At 39.3% G+C, this 17,754-nt stretch overlaps 1 protein-coding gene across 3 annotated transcripts in view; it reads left to right on the plus strand.

Moving 5' to 3' along the window:
* The window catches only part of GPBP1L1 (GC-rich promoter binding protein 1 like 1), a 69,156-nt gene that overhangs the window by 47,789 nt on the left and 3,613 nt on the right, over nucleotides 1-17,754 (plus strand). For all 3 annotated transcript variants that reach the window (XM_039254804.1, XM_039254803.1, XM_039254802.1), the window contains 4 exons: nucleotides 4,979-5,051; nucleotides 6,310-6,503; nucleotides 15,804-15,944; nucleotides 16,392-16,550. In XM_039254804.1, coding sequence (XP_039110735.1) covers nucleotides 4,979-5,051; nucleotides 6,310-6,503; nucleotides 15,804-15,944; nucleotides 16,392-16,550 — 567 coding nt within the window. The remainder of the gene's footprint in view (nucleotides 1-4,978; nucleotides 5,052-6,309; nucleotides 6,504-15,803; nucleotides 15,945-16,391; nucleotides 16,551-17,754) is intronic.

Genomic DNA, 17,754 nt, shown 5'->3' on the forward strand with positions numbered 1-17,754 from the left:
GGTTTACTTAATAAAAAAATTGCAGGAGGGAGGTGCCTGGGTGGCTCAGTCAGTTAAGTGTCTCACTCTTTATCTTGGCTCATGTCTTGATCTCAGGATTGTGAATTCAAGCCCCCATTGGGCTCTGTGCTGTGTGTGAGCCCTGCTTTAAAAAAGCTTCTTTAAAATACATTATTACTGTCTAAATAACGAATGAGTAAATAAAAAATAAAAGGGTACCTGGGTGGCTCAGTCAGTTGAGCGCCTGACTTTGGTTCAGGTCTTGATCTTGCGGTTTTTGGATTCAAGTCCAGCATCAGGCTCTGTGCTGACAGCTCAGAGCCTGGAGCCTGCTTCAGATTCTGTGTCTCCCTCTCTGCCTCTCTGCCCCTCCCCCACTCATGCTCTGTCTCTTAAAAAAACATTTTTAAAAGAATTGAGAGATGATACACATTTGGCCAAAAATGATCTAATATACGTATAATAGGATCTCGTGTGTGTGTATGTGTTTGTGTGTGTGTGTGTGCGTGTGCGCGCGCGCGCGAGCATACAGAAAAACCCAAAAGAATAGCTTAAAGGCTAAAAATTACAATTCAAGAATAATTTCCTAAAATATAGTAAGATTTGAAGCTATGAATTGAAAGGACAGCCAGAACAGCCAACACCAAATAGGGTTATAAAATGCTAGACTCAAGTGAAAAAGAAAAATACCCATAAAGTCCAAGTGACTTAGAAAGACACACATTGACAAAATTGTATGACAAGTCAATAGAGTAACAAGTATAGTACTCAAAGTGTGAGCCAAAGATGTTATGCTCTTTCAAACTAATCTTCAGTTCTAAAAGTCACAAATACAAGTGTGTAGGAACTTGGAATATTGTTCCCAAGAGTTTTCCTGTGGAACGTACTAAATAAGCTTCGGACAATGAACCTAACCAGAAAGATAAAAGGATGGATGGTAAATACTAAATACATGGTTAATTATAGAACTAAATGAGAGTTAAAGGAGTTTAGCATGTAATAGCTATGGACTCTTGACAGTCTAGAAAAAGCAGATCTTTTTTTTTTTTTATTAAAGATTTTATTTCTGAGTAATCTCTACACTGAACATGGGGCCTGAACTCACAATCCTGAGATCAAGAGTTGCATGTTCATAAGGCACCTGGGTGGCTCAGTCAGTTAAGTGTCCTCAGGTCATGATCTCACTGTGAGTTGGAGGCCCATGTCAGACTGCTGACAGCTCAGAGCCTGGAGCCTGCTTTGGATTCTATGACTCCCTCTCTCTCTCTGCCCCTCCTCTGATCCTGCTCTATCTCTTTGTCTCTCTCTCTCTCAAAAATAAATAATAAACATAAAAAAAAAAAAAAAAAGTTGCATAGTCCATTGACTGAGCCAGCCAGATGCCCCGCAAAAAGTATAACTTTTTAACGGGAGAATGGGGAGAGCCTGTACAGAATGTTTTCTTAGTCATATTGGTGGTGTCATATTGATTGTTACTCTGATTACTGTTGTATGTAATATTAGATAAAATGATTGAATATAATATTCTATACCCAGTGTCCTTGAAAATCAGGATTCTTGGTATAGAGGAAAGGAAGTATAGATATATAAGATGTTTGCTAAAAACTCAAGTTCCTCAATGTGAATTAGAAATACCAGGGCATGTGGGTGGCTCAGTTGGGTTGAGCATTCAGCTCCCATTTTCAGCTCTGGAATCAGGTCATGATTCCAGAGTCATGGAGTTGGAGCCTGCTTAAGATTGATTCTCCCTGGGGCACCTGGGTGGCTCAGTTAGTTAAGCGGTGGACTTCGGCTCAGGTCATGATCTCACAGTTCATGGGTTTGAGCCCTGTGTTGGGCTCTGTGCTGACCGCTCAGAGCCTAGAGCCTGCTTCGGATTCTGTCTCCGGCTTTCTCTGCCCTTCCTCTGCTTGTGCTCTGTCTCTCTGTCTCTAAAATAAACATTAAAAAAAAAAAAAAAAGATTGGTTCTCCCTCTGCCCCTCTTCCCTCTGCCTGCGCAACCTCTCTCTCTCTCTTAAATCTTTAAAAAATATGTATCAGTAAGAGGTCATGCTATATTTTATCTTTGAAAATAGGTATATATTTCTAGTCTCTGCTCATGGAAAAGACCTAAAAGCAGTGACCAACCCCATAGCAGTTAGCATCCCTAGTACTCAGAGGGATCTGGGTACTTGAAATACCATTTCTGGACACAATATTAGTAAGATAAGCTTGGAATATTTTGTCTTACTACATAGCAGAGAAGTAATTAAAGATTACCAGAGTTGTATCAAAAGTATTCAGTAGCCAAATTGAAGAGATTCCCACTGGCCAAATATAGATGTTTCATGCATCAGTGAAGGATATTAACTGATTAAATTTGTGAATTCTCAGTGATACCTCACCTTAGAAACAAGTATTTGATCTACCTTTCCCTTTGAGTTTTACCACTGAGTCACCAAATGAATGAGAGGAAATTCCTTTTTATAGAAGTATACTAGCTAATAAGGAATGATAAAACTGGAAGATCATTGCTTTGCAGTTTGTAGTAAGTTAATAGTTTTAGGCTTTGAGCTTTCATATCTGCCAGCAGCACAAAAAGAAGTGTAATCAGACATTATGGGTCTCCTGGTACACAAAACTAGCAAGAAATTGCCTTTCCAAGGTAAAGGTATGTGTGTGTGGCAGTGGGGGAGGGAGGGTGGTTCTATAGCCTCTAGAACCAACTACCAATTTGTAGGAAATATAGAAGTATATTTTAAAGTAACCTGAAGGTTAAGAGAGTTACGAGATGGTTTTCTTTGGAGACCAAGTTATCAATTTGAGGGATATACACTTGGGTGGTAACAGAAAAGCAAAGAGGTGATCAATGTAAGTCAGGTTAATAGTTATTTTTAGAGGGGAGGGAGGCTTGTTGTTTGTGTTTATGTTGTTTCTTGTTTATTTATTTTTGAGAGAGCAGTGGGGAGCAGAGAGAAAAGGAGACAGAATCCCAAGCAGGGTCTGCAGTGTCAGTTAATCTGTCACTGTCACTCAGATAATGGCATGAGCCAAAATCAAGAGTCAGATGCTTAACCAACTGAGCCATCCAGGCACTTCTGGTTTGGTTTTTTAAAATGAGGCTTGTAAAACTTTTTCTGGTTTGGATGTTAATATTCTGTTGCTAGAACTGAGTTGAGTGGTGATTATAGGAGCTTTTGCCCTTTTGGGGGGTTTCTTTTGCAGTTTTTGTATTTGTGTTGTATCTTACTATTTTAAAAACCAATGGAAAGAAATACAATCAGGTCAGTTGCTCTGAAAACCCTAAATGAAGTGTGACTAAGAACAAAAGCCTAGGGACACCAGGGTGGCTCAGTTGGTTGAGCATCCAACTTCGGCTCAGGTCATTATCTCACAGTTTGTGGGTTTGAGCCCCAAATTAGGCTCCCTGCTTTCAGGGCAGAGCCCACTTCGGATCCTGTTAACCTTTCTCTCTGCACCTTTCCCGCTCATGCTCTCTGTCTCTCTCAAAAATAAACATTAAAAAAAACAAACAAGCCTATTAAAACAGGAAAATACAGCTTTTATCTATGGGGACTTCTCTCCCCTTACTTTTCCATCCAGAGGACTGTATTTATTTGTCCTTCATATTTTGTCACTAATTTGTCTATTTATATAGTGAGTGAGTTGTTCAGTATATGTCTGTACTTATCCTATTCTTGTTCTCACCTTGATGGGTTGAAAATATATACCTGCTGGGGCCCCATCCCTGGAGATTTTGATTCAGAAGCTCTGTAGTGGAGTCTGGGCATCTTTCTGTTATTTGTTTAATGTTCTCTGAGTGAGTGTGCTGAAAAGACATCTTCCTACCTTATTACCATATTATAAAGTTTGGGCTTGGACACCAGTGTTGTATTCACACCTGTTAAGTCCAGTTTATTCCTCTTAACACTTTCCCATCCCTCCCCTCATCTTTTCCTCTTTTCCTTTTACCTTCATTTCTCTCCGTTATCTATGGATCTGTGGAATTGGTCTCCTAGTTGATGTTTAAACTTCTCAAATACATCCTTCAAGCTGCTTACCAGACTGTTAACAAACTTAATGATTATGTATTATGTTAACTCTGCCCAAGAGATGGATTCTTCAATACCTACAGGATAAAATTTACTCTTCTTAAAAACTAAACTACAATCTTGCTCTTGCCTACTTTGCCAGACATCTCTTTCACCACAGAAGGATCCCCTCCTACCCTAGTACTAATCATTCTAAACTATTTGCAGATTTCTGAATGAAAAGAATATTCTTTTTCATGCTTTCCTGTCTTGATGTTCATTGAGCATTCTGTTCCTGGAATCACCCATTTTCCAGCTTTGGAATTCATCTTTAAAGATTCCTTCTTAGTCCTCGAACCTCTAATGAAACCTTTTCTGAGAGCACTTCTCTTTCAAGCACAATTGACTTTTCCTTCTTCCCCAATAAGAATTTCTATCATAAACCCTGTAACCTTTGATTATGCCTATCTACAAGTGTATCTTTGTAGTGGGCACAGGGCCTCTTCTTAATTGTCTTTGTATTCCTAGCACGGTCTCTGGCACATGGTGTGCCTCTGCCCTAAAGCAGTCTTAGGAAAGTTACGAATACTACACTTTTCACTGACCAGATTGTCCTTAAGTCTGAAAAAAGCTATACATTCTTGTCCATTCAGTTTTCTGTGCCTCCTTATTTGGCGTATATATTCCTGTTGGCAGATGAGGGCTTACACATTTAGTGTGTTCATTTAAAAAAATTTTTTTAATCCTCTTACGATAAGGGAAATGAAACCCAAGAGAGCCTAAGATTAATATAAGGTCTGTTCATTTAGCATTTCAGTATCTTCTGCTTACTTGATTCTAAATACGCATTAAATAAGTGCTACTCATATATAATTATTTGATAGGTTCCATGGTGATGGCTACTTTGTAAAAAGTTCCAAAATAATTAGCTTCCTTTATCAACCATTAATATCCCTTTTTTCCTAGCCTTCTTTGAATCCAGAAGCTGGCAAACAGAATCAGCCATGCAGACCTATTGGGACCCCTTCTGGAGTGTGGGGTAGGTAGATTTTGCCATTTTAAAGGCACACAACTTTAAATTTTTCTTCGCATGGAGAGGAGCAAAAATTCTTTATCTCTTTTTTTGTTTGTTTCTTTATGTCTTTTTTTCTCATCTCATCCATTTGCACATGGTAACTAACACCTATTATCTCTTTCTCTGCCTGCCCAAAATACCATTGAACTGTAATGGTAGTGGAGTCACGAGACAGATAATTGAGAGCTTTATAGAGCCCTGTATTTGAAAGCAGATTTTAAGCAAAGGGAGAATAATCTAAAGCTTATAAGTAGTAATGTTTAATTAACATTGCTAATTCATTTGTAACAATTCAATTGAATTTTATGTTGTTATAGTTGTCTACTAAATATTTGGAAGCATATATAATATGTACTAAGCATTCTTTCATATTACTGGATACTCTTCTAAAATGTTCTTTGAAAGGCTGCATAATACCACATCCTATAGAGTATTTTGTTCAGCCAGGCTCCAGTTGAGTTTTTTTTCTTTGGTGGGGGTGGTGGGGGGCAGGTTTGGCAATTAAATGTTCCTTGTTGTAGAAGGCAAGGTGAGAACATATAAATACACCATTTATGTGTATGTGTTAGAAGTAACTAGCTTTATAAAAGAAATTCACAGACAAATCAATGTATTTCATACCAAACCTGATCTATAGTTTTGGAATTGTTGGCATTTACAAATGAGACTTCCTCATTTCTACATTAGACCTATTAAGGCAGTAGTTAGGCATCTTACTGGGAAGGCTTTAGCATATCTAAGTACTGGTTTTGGATCTTGAGTTATAGAATTAAGGGTGCTTGTTGTATGATTTTTGCTTTGTTTATAGTGTAAAACTTGCCTCTATTTTGTCTAATTAGAAGGTCCCATGGTAGTCTCCTTTTCCCAGTTTCCACATCTCTCTCCATTCCCCTGCTGACAGGAACTGCCACCCCTGGATATATTCTTGTTGGTGTGTGCCTGAGTGATCACACCATACGCTAGACATACTAAGCCCCTGAAGGACTACTAACGTCTTTGGGCTTCCTGGTTGCTTTATGAATTTAGCTTCATGTGTTGCCTTTTTCCTGTAGTTCCCAAGTATTGTCACTTTTGAGAGTATCTGTTAAGTGCACACCAGAAAACGTTTGTCCCTCAGTCTCAACTGTCGGCTCTTGTTGAAAGTGAAGACTTCATATAAACTGTGCTTCATGTTAACCATTGGTTGACATTCTTTTGTCTTTTCAACTATTGTGTTTCACAGAAAACCCACCTAGTGCCAAGCAGCCCTCCAAAATGCTAGTCATCAAAAAAGTTTCCAAAGAAGATCCTTCTGCTGCCTTCTCTGCTGCATTCACCTCCCCAGGATCTCACCATGCAAATGGGAACAAATCATCAACCATGGTTCCAAGTGTCTATAAGAACCTGGTTCCTAAGCCTGCACCACCACCTTCCAAGGTATGATTTGGAATTAGTATAAGAACTTTATACAGTAGAAGTTTGGTAATAAATCAGGAAAAACTTGAGTAAATTCATTTTTTTCTGTTGAATTATTCACCAGATATTCATTTAGTACCTAATGTGTATATAAATTCAGTATCTAATGTGTATGTATATATATATAGTAGTTCACTGTGTCTCCAAACTCTCTACTGCTGCCATCTGGATTCTTAGTAGGTTTCTCATTCTCCTGAGCTTCATTTCATAAACCTGCTTCTCCTAATTTGCTGTTTCTATTAATAGCATCAACATCCATCTGATCACTCGGGCAGTTATCTAGATTGGCTGCTTCTTTCCTCTTTGTTACTCATTCCCCTCTATGAAGCAGTTATAAAGTCCCCTGTCAGTTATTCCCTCTGTGATGTCCTATGCCCTTTTCACCTCCCATTTACTCGTTGTTGTGTCCTCTTCTATTTCTTCATCTCTCTACATTCATCTTATACAGAATTGTCAGACTGATGATCGTGAAATAATTTGAATATATCACATCCTTTCCTCAATCACTTCAGCAATTCCAAACCATTTACAGAAGGGTTTGGTAAACTTCTGTGAAGAGCCAAATAATAAATATTTTAGGCTTTGCCAGTCACTTATGACGTATGGTCTTTGTTACCTTTTCTCCTTTCCCCTTGTGTTTTTTGTTTGTTTTACAGTGCTTGAAAAATGTAAAATATTATTAGGTCATGGGCCATATGAAAACAAGCCTCTGACCCATGGATTGTTGCTTGCCAACCCTGATGTTATAATACAGTGGCCAGACTCTTTAGCAGTGGCTTATATAATTCTTTATACCCTAAGTCTAATCCATCTTTTATATTTTACTATCCCATCTTTCTTTTACCTGGGAAATTATCTGCTTTCAAGTTCATGTTATCTGTCCTGTGAATCCTTTTCTATCACATACATCTAAAGATCTAATTCATCCTTTTATCTCTAATTGAGTGGTGCTCCTGTCTCTTATCATATTTATAACACTTTATTGGATCTTTTTTATTATTAAAAACATTTTTTTATTGTTTATTTTGGAGAGAGACAGAATGTGAGCAGAGGAGCGGCAGAGAGAGAGGGAGACATAGAATTTGAAGCAGGCTCCAGGCTCTGAGCTGTCAGTACAGAACCCAAAGCGGGGTTTAAACCCACAAACCATGAGAGCATGACCTGAGCCGAAGTCAGATACTCAACTGACTGAGCCGCCCAGGCACCCCTCTTAGAGCTCTTTATTTCTTTACTTACAGAGCAGCCTTCAGGTCATTTTCATATTTGTATCTTTAGCTCCTTAACAAAAGCACATAATAATTGCTTAAATGAATTCTAACCACTGTACAGAAATAATTAGAATTTACTTTGTTATTGAGCAGGAAACCAGTGAGCATTTATTCATTTTCATCTGTGTGTAACCACTATGTTTGGTGGTTGTGAGCAGTACAGAAAAGTACAACATTAGTCATGAGCTGAAAGTCTTATTGAGATAACAAGATACAACAATATGAAAGGTCATGTGATATATGTGAAATGAAATAATAACCTGCTAATAACAAATTCAAAACAGACTTGGAATAACTAAATTAAACACTGTTTAGTGTTCAGTTTATAGGAACAAGATCAGTTCACATCATGACCATTGAAGAAAATTTTACTGAAAACTAACTTGATCTGATCTTTGGAGAATTGTCCAGATTTGGATGGGCAGAAAAGAGTCTGGAGAGCATTGCACACAGTAAGAAGAGATAGTTAAATACAAGTTCTGAAAGCAGAAAACACTAGGCATATTTGAGGGATAGTGGATGATCGTTTTAATTACTCCTGGGAGCACTGGGGAAATATCCAGACTGGGGGTCCTTATCCTAGTGGTAATGAATGAAGCTTTTAGGGTAGATAAGATCTCCAAGGGAAGAGGATAGAAGAGTAAAGAATGGGAAAATAAAACTTGAGGAAATATTTAATGTCTTATAAATATTAGGAAAATAACAATATAGTCCATAGGACTAAGAAATTGTAATTCAAAAAAAATACCATGCACGGGGCGCCTGGGTGGCTCAGTCGATTAAGTGTCAGACTTCAGCTCAGGTTACGATCTCATGGTTCGTGAGTTCAAGCCCCACATCGGGCTCTGTGCTGACAGCCAGCTCAGAGCCTGGAGCCTGTTTCAGATTCTATATCTCCCTCGCTCTCTGACCCTCCCCTGCTCACTCTCTCTCTCTCTCTCTCAGAAATAAATAAAACATCAGAAAAAGTTAAAAAAAAAAAAATACTATGCTGTCACAAAAATCTGGGGAGGTGAGTTTAGATAGCAGCTGGGGTTGTCCACACTTGACAGCTGCTATTGACCATTTGAGGAAAATAAGTGATAAAAGGGTTTTGAGCTTAGCAGTTGGAGAGGCTTACGTGACCTTTGACTTGAGGTTTTAGTAGTGTAGGGACAAAACAAGATCTCAGGGGATCCTGGAATTATGTAGATGGAAGTAGAGGAAGTGACAACTTTAATACTTGACAGTAAAAGGAAATAGAATATAGATGATTGTAAAGTTAAGTGAAAGGATGAAGAAATCCATAGGAAGAAGCCCATGGGAGCAACTTGGAATTTACTTCAAAGAAGTCATTAAAGAATCATGGCCCAGGAAGAAATGAGTGGGAATAAAACTGATTGACAAGTTGAATTATCTTTGAAAGGGTTTAGGATATTTGTTTGATGTAGAAGGGAAAGAATGTGAATTTAAATCAAGGGAGCAAGTACTATCGAAGAAATAATGTGGCATGGATATTAATAGCAGGGCTTTTGAGTGTAGTGAGTTCACCTTGCACCTTCTTTGTGATATAACTGTGGTCAAGTTTCTTAAGTTCTAAGTCCCAGTTTGATCATCTATAAAATGGGGTAATAATTCCCATCTTTTAAGGTTTTTGTGAGGAATAGATAAGAATGTTTTTTGAAGTACTTAAAGCTGGCATATAGTAAGTGCTAATAAGTTATAGCTATTATTATCAATATGCCATCACACTTTATGTTTGCTCCATTCCTTAAGAAGTTATAAAGAATTAGGGGCGCCTGGGTGGCTCAGTTGGTTAAGTGTCCCACTTCGGCTCAGGTCATGATCTCATGGTTCGTGGGTTCGAGCCCCATGTCGGGCCCTGTGCTGCCAGCTCAGAGCCTGGAGCCTGTTTCGGATTCTGTGTCTCCCTCTCTCTCTGACCCTCCCCTGTTCATGCTGTCTCTCTCTCTCTCTCAGAAATAAATAAAACATTTAAAAAAAAATTTATAAAGAATTCTTTTTTTTTTTTAATGTTTTATTTATTTATTTATTTATTTCTAGGAGAGAGAGACAGCGTGAGCAGGGGAGGGTCAGAGAGAGAGGGAGTGACAGACTCTGAAACAGGCTCCAGGCTCTGAGCCGACAGTCAGCACAGAGCCCGACGCGGGGCTCGAACCCACGAACTGCGAGATCATGACCCAAGCGAAAGTCGGACGCTTAACCGACTAAGCCACCCAGGCGCCCCTATAAAGAATTCTTATAAGTGTTACTTAATTTGAAATGTGTGCAGAGTGTTCTGTTAGATTATAGAGGGTATAAAAACAATATCATGTCCTCAAACATCTAGGAAAGCTTTTGAGGGTGAAGAAGTAGCAAGAACAAAAGTCAGGACACAAAGCTTAAGATTAGTTTAGCCCTGTTGTATAGGACTATCCTAAGTGGAAAATAGAATGAAAATAGGAAAACTAAAGTAAAAGCTGTTATTGTCCTTGTATAAGGTAATGAAGCCTGAACAGGGATGAAGAAAGCTGGCACACAAGGGAGGTGGTGAAGGCACACAGTGGGAAGCAAATTAGAGGCAGAACACAGGACATCATGTGTTCTTCTCTGAGAAACTGGGATAACTGTGGAGCTGTTTCACTAGAGGTATAAAAGAGAGAAAGATCAGATTTCAGGAACACTTAATGAGAATGGTTCTGGGAATATGAAATGTGAGGTATTGAAGGAAGAGGTGAGATGACTGGGAAACATGTGGATTTATCCATTCATTAATTTTCTCCAGACATTGAATATCTATGTATTAAAAACTGTGTCACTAGATGGGGCACCTGGGTAGCTCAGTCAGTTAAGCATCTGACTTCAGCTCAGGTCATGATCTCAGTTAGTGAGTTCAATCCCCGTGTTGGGCTCTGTGCTGACAGCTTAAAGTCTGGAGCCAGCTTTGGATTCTGTGTCTCCTTCTCTCTCTCTGCCCCTCCCCCACTCACACTCTGTCTCTCTCTCTCTCAAAAATAAATTTAAAAAAATAATAAAATAAAAACTGTCACTAGACGCACAGAATAATCTTTGGGGTGCCTTGGTGGCTCAGTCGATTGAGTGTCAGACTACTGATTTTGGTTCAGGTCATAACCCTAGGGTTGCGGGATCAAGCTCCCTGTCGGGCTCCACACTGAACATGGAGCGTGGTTGGGATTCTCTTTCTCCTCTGCCCTCTTCCTTGCTCCTACTCTCTCTGTTTCTAAAATAAAACAACAGGGGCACCTGGGTGGCGTAGTCGGTTAAGCGTCCGACTTTCAGCTCAGGTCATGATCTCGCGGTTCGTGGGTTCGAGCCCCGTGTCGGGCTCTGTGCTGACTGCCAGCTCAGAGCCTGGAGCCTGTTTCAGTCTGTGACTCCCTCTCTCTCTGACCCTCCCCTGCTCATGCTGTCTCTCTCTATCCTAGAAATAAATAAAAATATTAAAAAAAAATAAAATAAAACAACAAACACCAAAATAATCTTAAAGAGTTTGCCATCAAGTGGAGAGAGATGCATAAAATGTTCTCCTCAGAGTCTTTATAGATAAGGTCATATTTGAACTGTTTTTTTTTTTAATTATTTTTTAATATTTTTTATTTTTTAATTTACACCAAGTTAGCATATAGTACAACAATGATTTCAGGAGTAGATTCCTTAATGCCCCTTACCTATTTATCCCATCCCCCCCTTCCCACAGTCCCTCAAGTAACCCTCTGTTTGTTCTCCATATTTAAGAGCCTCTCATGTTTTGTCCCCTCTTTTTTTAATTATTTTTGCTTCCCTTATGTTCATCTGTTTTGTATCTTAAAAGTCCTCATATGAGTGAAGTCATATGACACTTGTCTTTCTTTGACTAACTTAGCTTAGCATGATACCCTGTAGTTCCAACCACGTAGTTGCAAAGCAAGATTTCATTCTTTTTGATAGCTAGTACTCCATTGTGTGTGTGTGTGTGTGTATACACATACATTTTCTTTATCCATTCATCCATCTATGGACATTTGGGCTCTTTCCATACTTTGGCTATTATTGACAGTGCTGCTATAAACATTGGGGTGCATGTGTTCCTTCAAAACAGCATACCTGTATCCCTTGGATAAATACCTAATAGTGCAGTTGCTGGGTTGTAGGGTAGTTCTATTTTTAATTTTTTGAGGAGCCTCCATACTGTTTTCCAGAGTGGCTGCACCAGTTGGCATTCCCATGAACTGGGTTTTGAAGTAGAAGAGGAAAGAATTGCCATTTGTTGACATCCTTTTATAAATTCCAAGACCTTCATTAGGCCTTTTACGTATATTCTATAACACTTATTCCTCTAATCCTAAAATGCAGAAAATTCTGTAATATGAGATTACATAGCTAATAAAGTGATGGAGCTAGGACTCTTAAACCAGGTTTGTCTAACTTCAATCCAGAGCTCTTTCCACTGCTCCAAAATGCGTCCTATCCTGAAGGATGAAAAAAGAGGAAGTTGAGAATTCAGGTTTTAGAGTCAAACTTCATGCTGCTCTCTAGGGCTATGATTTTCAGTAAGTTACTCAGTTTTGCTAAACTTGTTTCCTTAAAAATAGGAGTGAATTATATCTGTTACATAATTGTGGCAAAAGAATGAAATTAAAGTTTTGAAAGTACTTGAAATATAATATTGGCACAGCCTAAGTCAATAAATAGTAGTTTCAAAACAGTAGAAGTTTGGGGTGCCTGGCTGGCTCAGCCCATGAAATATGTGATTCTTGATCTTGGGATTGTGAGTTCGAACCCCACATTGGGCATAGAGAGTACTTAAAAAAAAAAAAAAGAACAGTAGAAGTTTGTTAGGGAGCAAGTAGATGGGGCTTTTGAGGCAGAGGAACCATTGTTAACCAAAAGAAAGAGGAGGGGGGGAAGGGGAAGGAAAGGAAGGAAGGCAAAACATGTCATGATTGGGAAAAGACAAATGCTTAAATATGGCTGGTAGTTGGGAATTAGTAGGGGGAAGTACTGCTCAAGCCAGTCCAATCATGGAGGTCTTTATGAAAACTCAGGAGAGAGAGCACACCTAGGTGGCTCAGTCAGTTAAGCGTCCGACTTCAGCTCAAGTCATGATCTCACGATTCATGAGATCTCATGAATCACGCTCTGTGCTGACAGCTCAGAGCCTGGAGCCTGCTTTCAGACTCTGTGTGTGTGTCTCTCTCTCAAAAATAAACATTAAAAGGGGCGCCTGGGTGGCTTAGTCTGTTAAGCGTCCGACTTTCGCTTAGGTCATGATCTCGCGGTTCGTGGGTTCGAGCCCCGCGTCGGGCTCTGTGCTGACTGCCAGCTCAGAGCCTGGAGCCAATTTCAGAGTCTGTTATCTCCCTCTCTCTCTGACCCTCCCCTGCTCACGCTGTCTCTCTCTCTCTCTCCCCTAAAAATAAATAAAAAATATTAAAAAAAAAAAACATTAAAAAATAATAATAAAACCCTCAGGAGAGAGGTTAGAGGTAGGGACACAGTTTTACATATTAATCTACATTGTCTCAACAATTTAAGTGATTAAACAGTTACAAATAACTGGTTAACCACAGCAGAACACTGAGGCTAGAGTCTTGGGGAATGCCTGCATCCACTGAAAAGACCTAGGGGAATCCAGAAAGGAAAGGGGGACAGGTTCTGAAAAGATGGGTAATAGCAGTCTCCAAAAACAGATTTTTAAATTAAGAGCCAGCTGGCCTTCCAACAAGATTTTTGGTTATTTATTGAAAGAGCTTGCTTGCTTATTTATTTGTTTGTTTATTTAATATTTATCTGGGGGGAGAGGTTAGAGGAGAGGGACAGAGGATCTGAAGCAGGCTCTGCACTGACAGGCTGACAGCAGTGAGCCCAATGTGGACTTCAACTCACAAACCATGAGATTGTGACCTGAGCTAAGGTTGGATGCTCATCTGACTGAGCCACCTAGGTGCCCTGAAAGAGCTATTTTATTAAAATGGGAATGGAGGTGAATGTTGTAGAGAGTTGAACAGTAAGAAATAATGAGCAAGTGTAAAACAGCAGATACTGACAATGCAGAAAAGCTTGGCAATAAAAGGATGGTAGTATAAAGGAAAATAAATGTGTTTGGGTTTTTTTCACCTTCATTAAGGTGGCTTAGCATGTTTGTAGATAAAGTGAAAGAACTTCTTAGATTGAAGGGAGGAAATAATTGATAAGTTTTTAAAGGAAAGAATGAACAAGTGTAGAATGGTAGAAAGGGTGTAGGAAGCCATTAAACTTGAGGTGTAAAGGAGGGAATTGGGGAAAGTTTGATCTAGTGACTTCTGGCTTCTAAGTCCAGTAGGAGAAGGCAAGATCATTTGAGGTGGAGAGCATTGGGATTGACTTGGAGTTTGAAGGAAAAGAGAGGACATTTTTTAAAAAACTGTGTTGAGGGGTGCCTGGGTGGCTCAGTCAGTTAAGCGTCTGACTCTTGATTTCGGTTCAGGTCATGATCTCACGATTTGTGGGATCAAATCCAGCATCAGGCTCTGCACTGGCGGTGTCTAGCCTGCTTCGGATTCTCTGTCTGCCTCTCACCTGCTGATGTTCACTTGCGCTCTTTGTCTTTCTCTTTCAAAATAAATAAACATTAAAAAAAAAGAAAACCCAGCCATGGTTGATATGTGGTTCATTTTGATGGATTTCTACATCCATAATTTCTCTAATAAAAGAGGGCATGGAGCATAATAGTTTTGTCCAGTGAGCAGCCAGCTATATAGCATAGTGTTTGAGTTACTGAAAATTAAGATTAAATTGGAATAAAGTTGGGCAGAGACGTAGGTATCCTGTTGCATGTAACACTGTCTGGTAAACTTTTCATACTACTGTGGCAGAAAAGCAAGTGTGATAATGTTAAAAGAAAGACAAGGCATCTGGTAACCATCTACAGCTCTGTGGAAGCCACTGAGGAACTTTGACATTTAGCCTATATAAGTGGCCATCTTTAGATTTTGATCAGTGCAAGAAAAAAATTAATCTCCATTTCACTTGGGTCATTGTCTCTCTAATCTGCTTGCATGTTCTTTTTGGAGGCATTACAAGAAAACATACTGTATACTACTTGAGTAACCTTGGACAAATTGTGTAACTTTCATAAAAGTCAACATAATAATTATACCTAATTGGACTAAGAATGCAAACAGTATAACAAGCGTCTGGTAGATACTCATTTACGTTAATTCCCTTCCTGAAGTCTATAGTATCCTGTTTAATACCAAGAAAGGAATTCTTTACACTCATCCTTCCTTTGTCCTGACCTTCTCTGTCCTGATTGTTCCATTCTGGAAAAATGGATATTTTCCACTTACTTCAGCCTCACTCCATGTGCTTTGTCTTCCTGTTCTCCTCAGACAGTGTGATTGAGTCCAAAAAAAAAATCCAGCTTCACTATGCTGTCATCAAAATTGGGTCTAGGGCCAGCATGGCAGAATAGGCCTAGGCTCCACAAGGCCAAGCAAAGAAGGGAACAGATCAGCATTGCCTAGCCATTTACATTGTCTGCCCTGGCCTCCTAGAACTACCCTTAGCCTCCTGCCATCAGAGTTGCTTCTAGAAAGCAGCATTACTGTGATTTGCTTTTTTTTTTTTTTATAAGAATCTGATTTCATCAGAGATTAATAAGTACACCATAAAAGAAAACATTTTTGGGTCCAGTAAGTTTGGAAAACGCTATATTCACATATGATTAAATGCTTTGAGAAATAGCACAGTAAAGAAATCTGTTGAACTTTATTTACCTCAACTTCTCCCACAGTTATTGAACCAGAGCTTTCTTTTTGAGAAATACCTATTAATATCCCATGACCCTTCTGGTTCCCATTTGTTTTTTTCTCCTTCAAGTGCCTAACATCAGAAAGAGGTTGCATGCCTCCCAAACATGTTAAGATGGGAAAGCTCTTAGAACTCGGGTTCTTACATATCAGAAAGATTTCCAGGCTGAGCATCTGTCTTGTTTTGACTTGTTTTGACTGATTTATTCTTTCTTCCTGTGTAGCCCAGTGCATGGAAAGCTAACAGAATGGAACACAAATCAGGATCTCTTTCCTCTAGCCGGGAGTCTGCTTTTACCAGTCCAGTCTCTGTTACAAAACCAGTAGTACTGGCTGGTGGTGCAGTTTTAAGCTCTCCTAAAGAGGTGAGTGAGGACAAGGCCAAACAGCCTTTTCTAAAATTGCCATTTCTCATTTACTTACATATACTAAGATACACGGTGTGACGTGTACAGCTCTAATTCCATTTTCTTTATAGCTGTGCATATCTCAGAGTCATTTCTTGACCCTGTTAGCATCCAGAGACAGACAGTAGCTGAGTAGTTAGTAGTTGCTCTGTGGTAGACTATTTTAGACCAGCATTATTGCTCAAGTCTGTAAACGAAGAAGTACTATATAAGCCGTACAGTCTTAACTGCAAAAACCCTGCGAAGCTGAAGTCTGTTTATATGAAAAAGGATAGTTTATTTTCAGTAAAAGACAGATAAATAGGCTACCAGATTCTGTAAATCACTACCATATAGAAGTGACCCAGAGAATCCCAGTTCTTGTTCTTTGCTGTCAGGAGCAACCTATTTGTGATATTTGCCCAGAGTCCCTCCAGCACTACTCCTCCGATTGAGATCAGCTCCTCTCGCCTGACCAAGCTGACCCGCCGAACTACCGACAGAAAGAGTGAGTTCCTGAAGACTCTGAAGGATGACCGGAATGGAGACTTCTCAGAGAACAGAGACTGTGACAAGCTGGAGGACGTAAGAGCATAGGATTTTTCTGGGGCAACATAGGGGTTTTCCCATGTTATAGTTGTGCGTTTTTTAAAGTTTTGAACTGGTCAGTGCTGTAAGAAATTGGTAAACTACAGAAGCTTTTATCAGTTAGGATTATATTTACTTGCAATAAAAGAAAATCTGACGGCACCTGGGTGGCCCAGTTGGTTAAGCATTTGACTTCAGCTTAGGTCAAATACATTAAAACTTTTTTTTTTTTTTTTTTTTTAAGAAAATCTGACAAATAGAACCGTAAAACAAGAGGTTTTTTTGTTTGTTTGGTTGGTTTTGTTTTTGTATCCTACAACAGGAAAGTTAGAGGTTGCAGTTTAAGGGGGTGAGCCCGGGGCATCTGGGTGGCTCGGCTAGTTAAGCGTCCGACCTCAGCTCAGGTCATGGTCTCACAGTTTGTGAGTTCGAGTCCCACATCAGACTCTGTGCCGACAGCTCTGAACCTGGAACCTGCTTCGGATTCTGTGTCTCCCTCTCCTTCTGCCTGTCTCCCGCTCACACTCTGTGTGTGTCTCTCAAAATCAACATTAAAAATTAAAAAACATAAGAAGATGAGCTCATTGGTATTATCAGGAAACTTCTAAGTTTTAGTCAACTTGGGCTTGGGTAGTTATGCACCTCTATACTTCCCATCCACGTTCTGGTTAGAGAAAGGACAAGGAGCCAAAAACCTAAAAGGGGATAATGTCTGTCCCTTTTTTAAAGTGCTTTCTTAAAAGCTACGACCTGCAGTTTCCACCTATACAACATTGACCAGCTGTCAGATGGCAACACTTAGCTGTAAGAACTCTAGGAAAGTAAACTTTTTTTTTTTTTTTTTTTTACCCTGGGATCATGACCTGTGCCAAAATCAAGGGTTGGATGCTCTCAACTGACTTGAGCCACCCAGGTACCCCGAAAGTGAATTTTTTAAAGTTGAGCACAGTAGTTCTTTAGTCCAAATCATTGCATAGGTACCTAATAGCTCTGCCACCATTGATATAACCTGAAGTTAAGATCCTGACCAGTTGGTATACTTTGGAAATCTTAGTAAGGTGAGCAAGTCCTCATTACCTCATTATTCAATGGAGAAGACTTTTGAGCTGAAGTTGTTTTCTGAAAAGCACTTTACTCAGTTCTGACTCCTTAATTTTATAGATTACTTTTCTTGCCACAAAGGGTCATTAAACCAAGTGTG

Source organism: Hyaena hyaena, unplaced genomic scaffold (genome assembly GCF_003009895.1).
Source record: "Hyaena hyaena isolate Hyena2069 unplaced genomic scaffold, ASM300989v1 scaffold_503, whole genome shotgun sequence".
In the NCBI taxonomy this organism is placed as follows: Eukaryota; Metazoa; Chordata; class Mammalia; order Carnivora; family Hyaenidae; genus Hyaena; species Hyaena hyaena.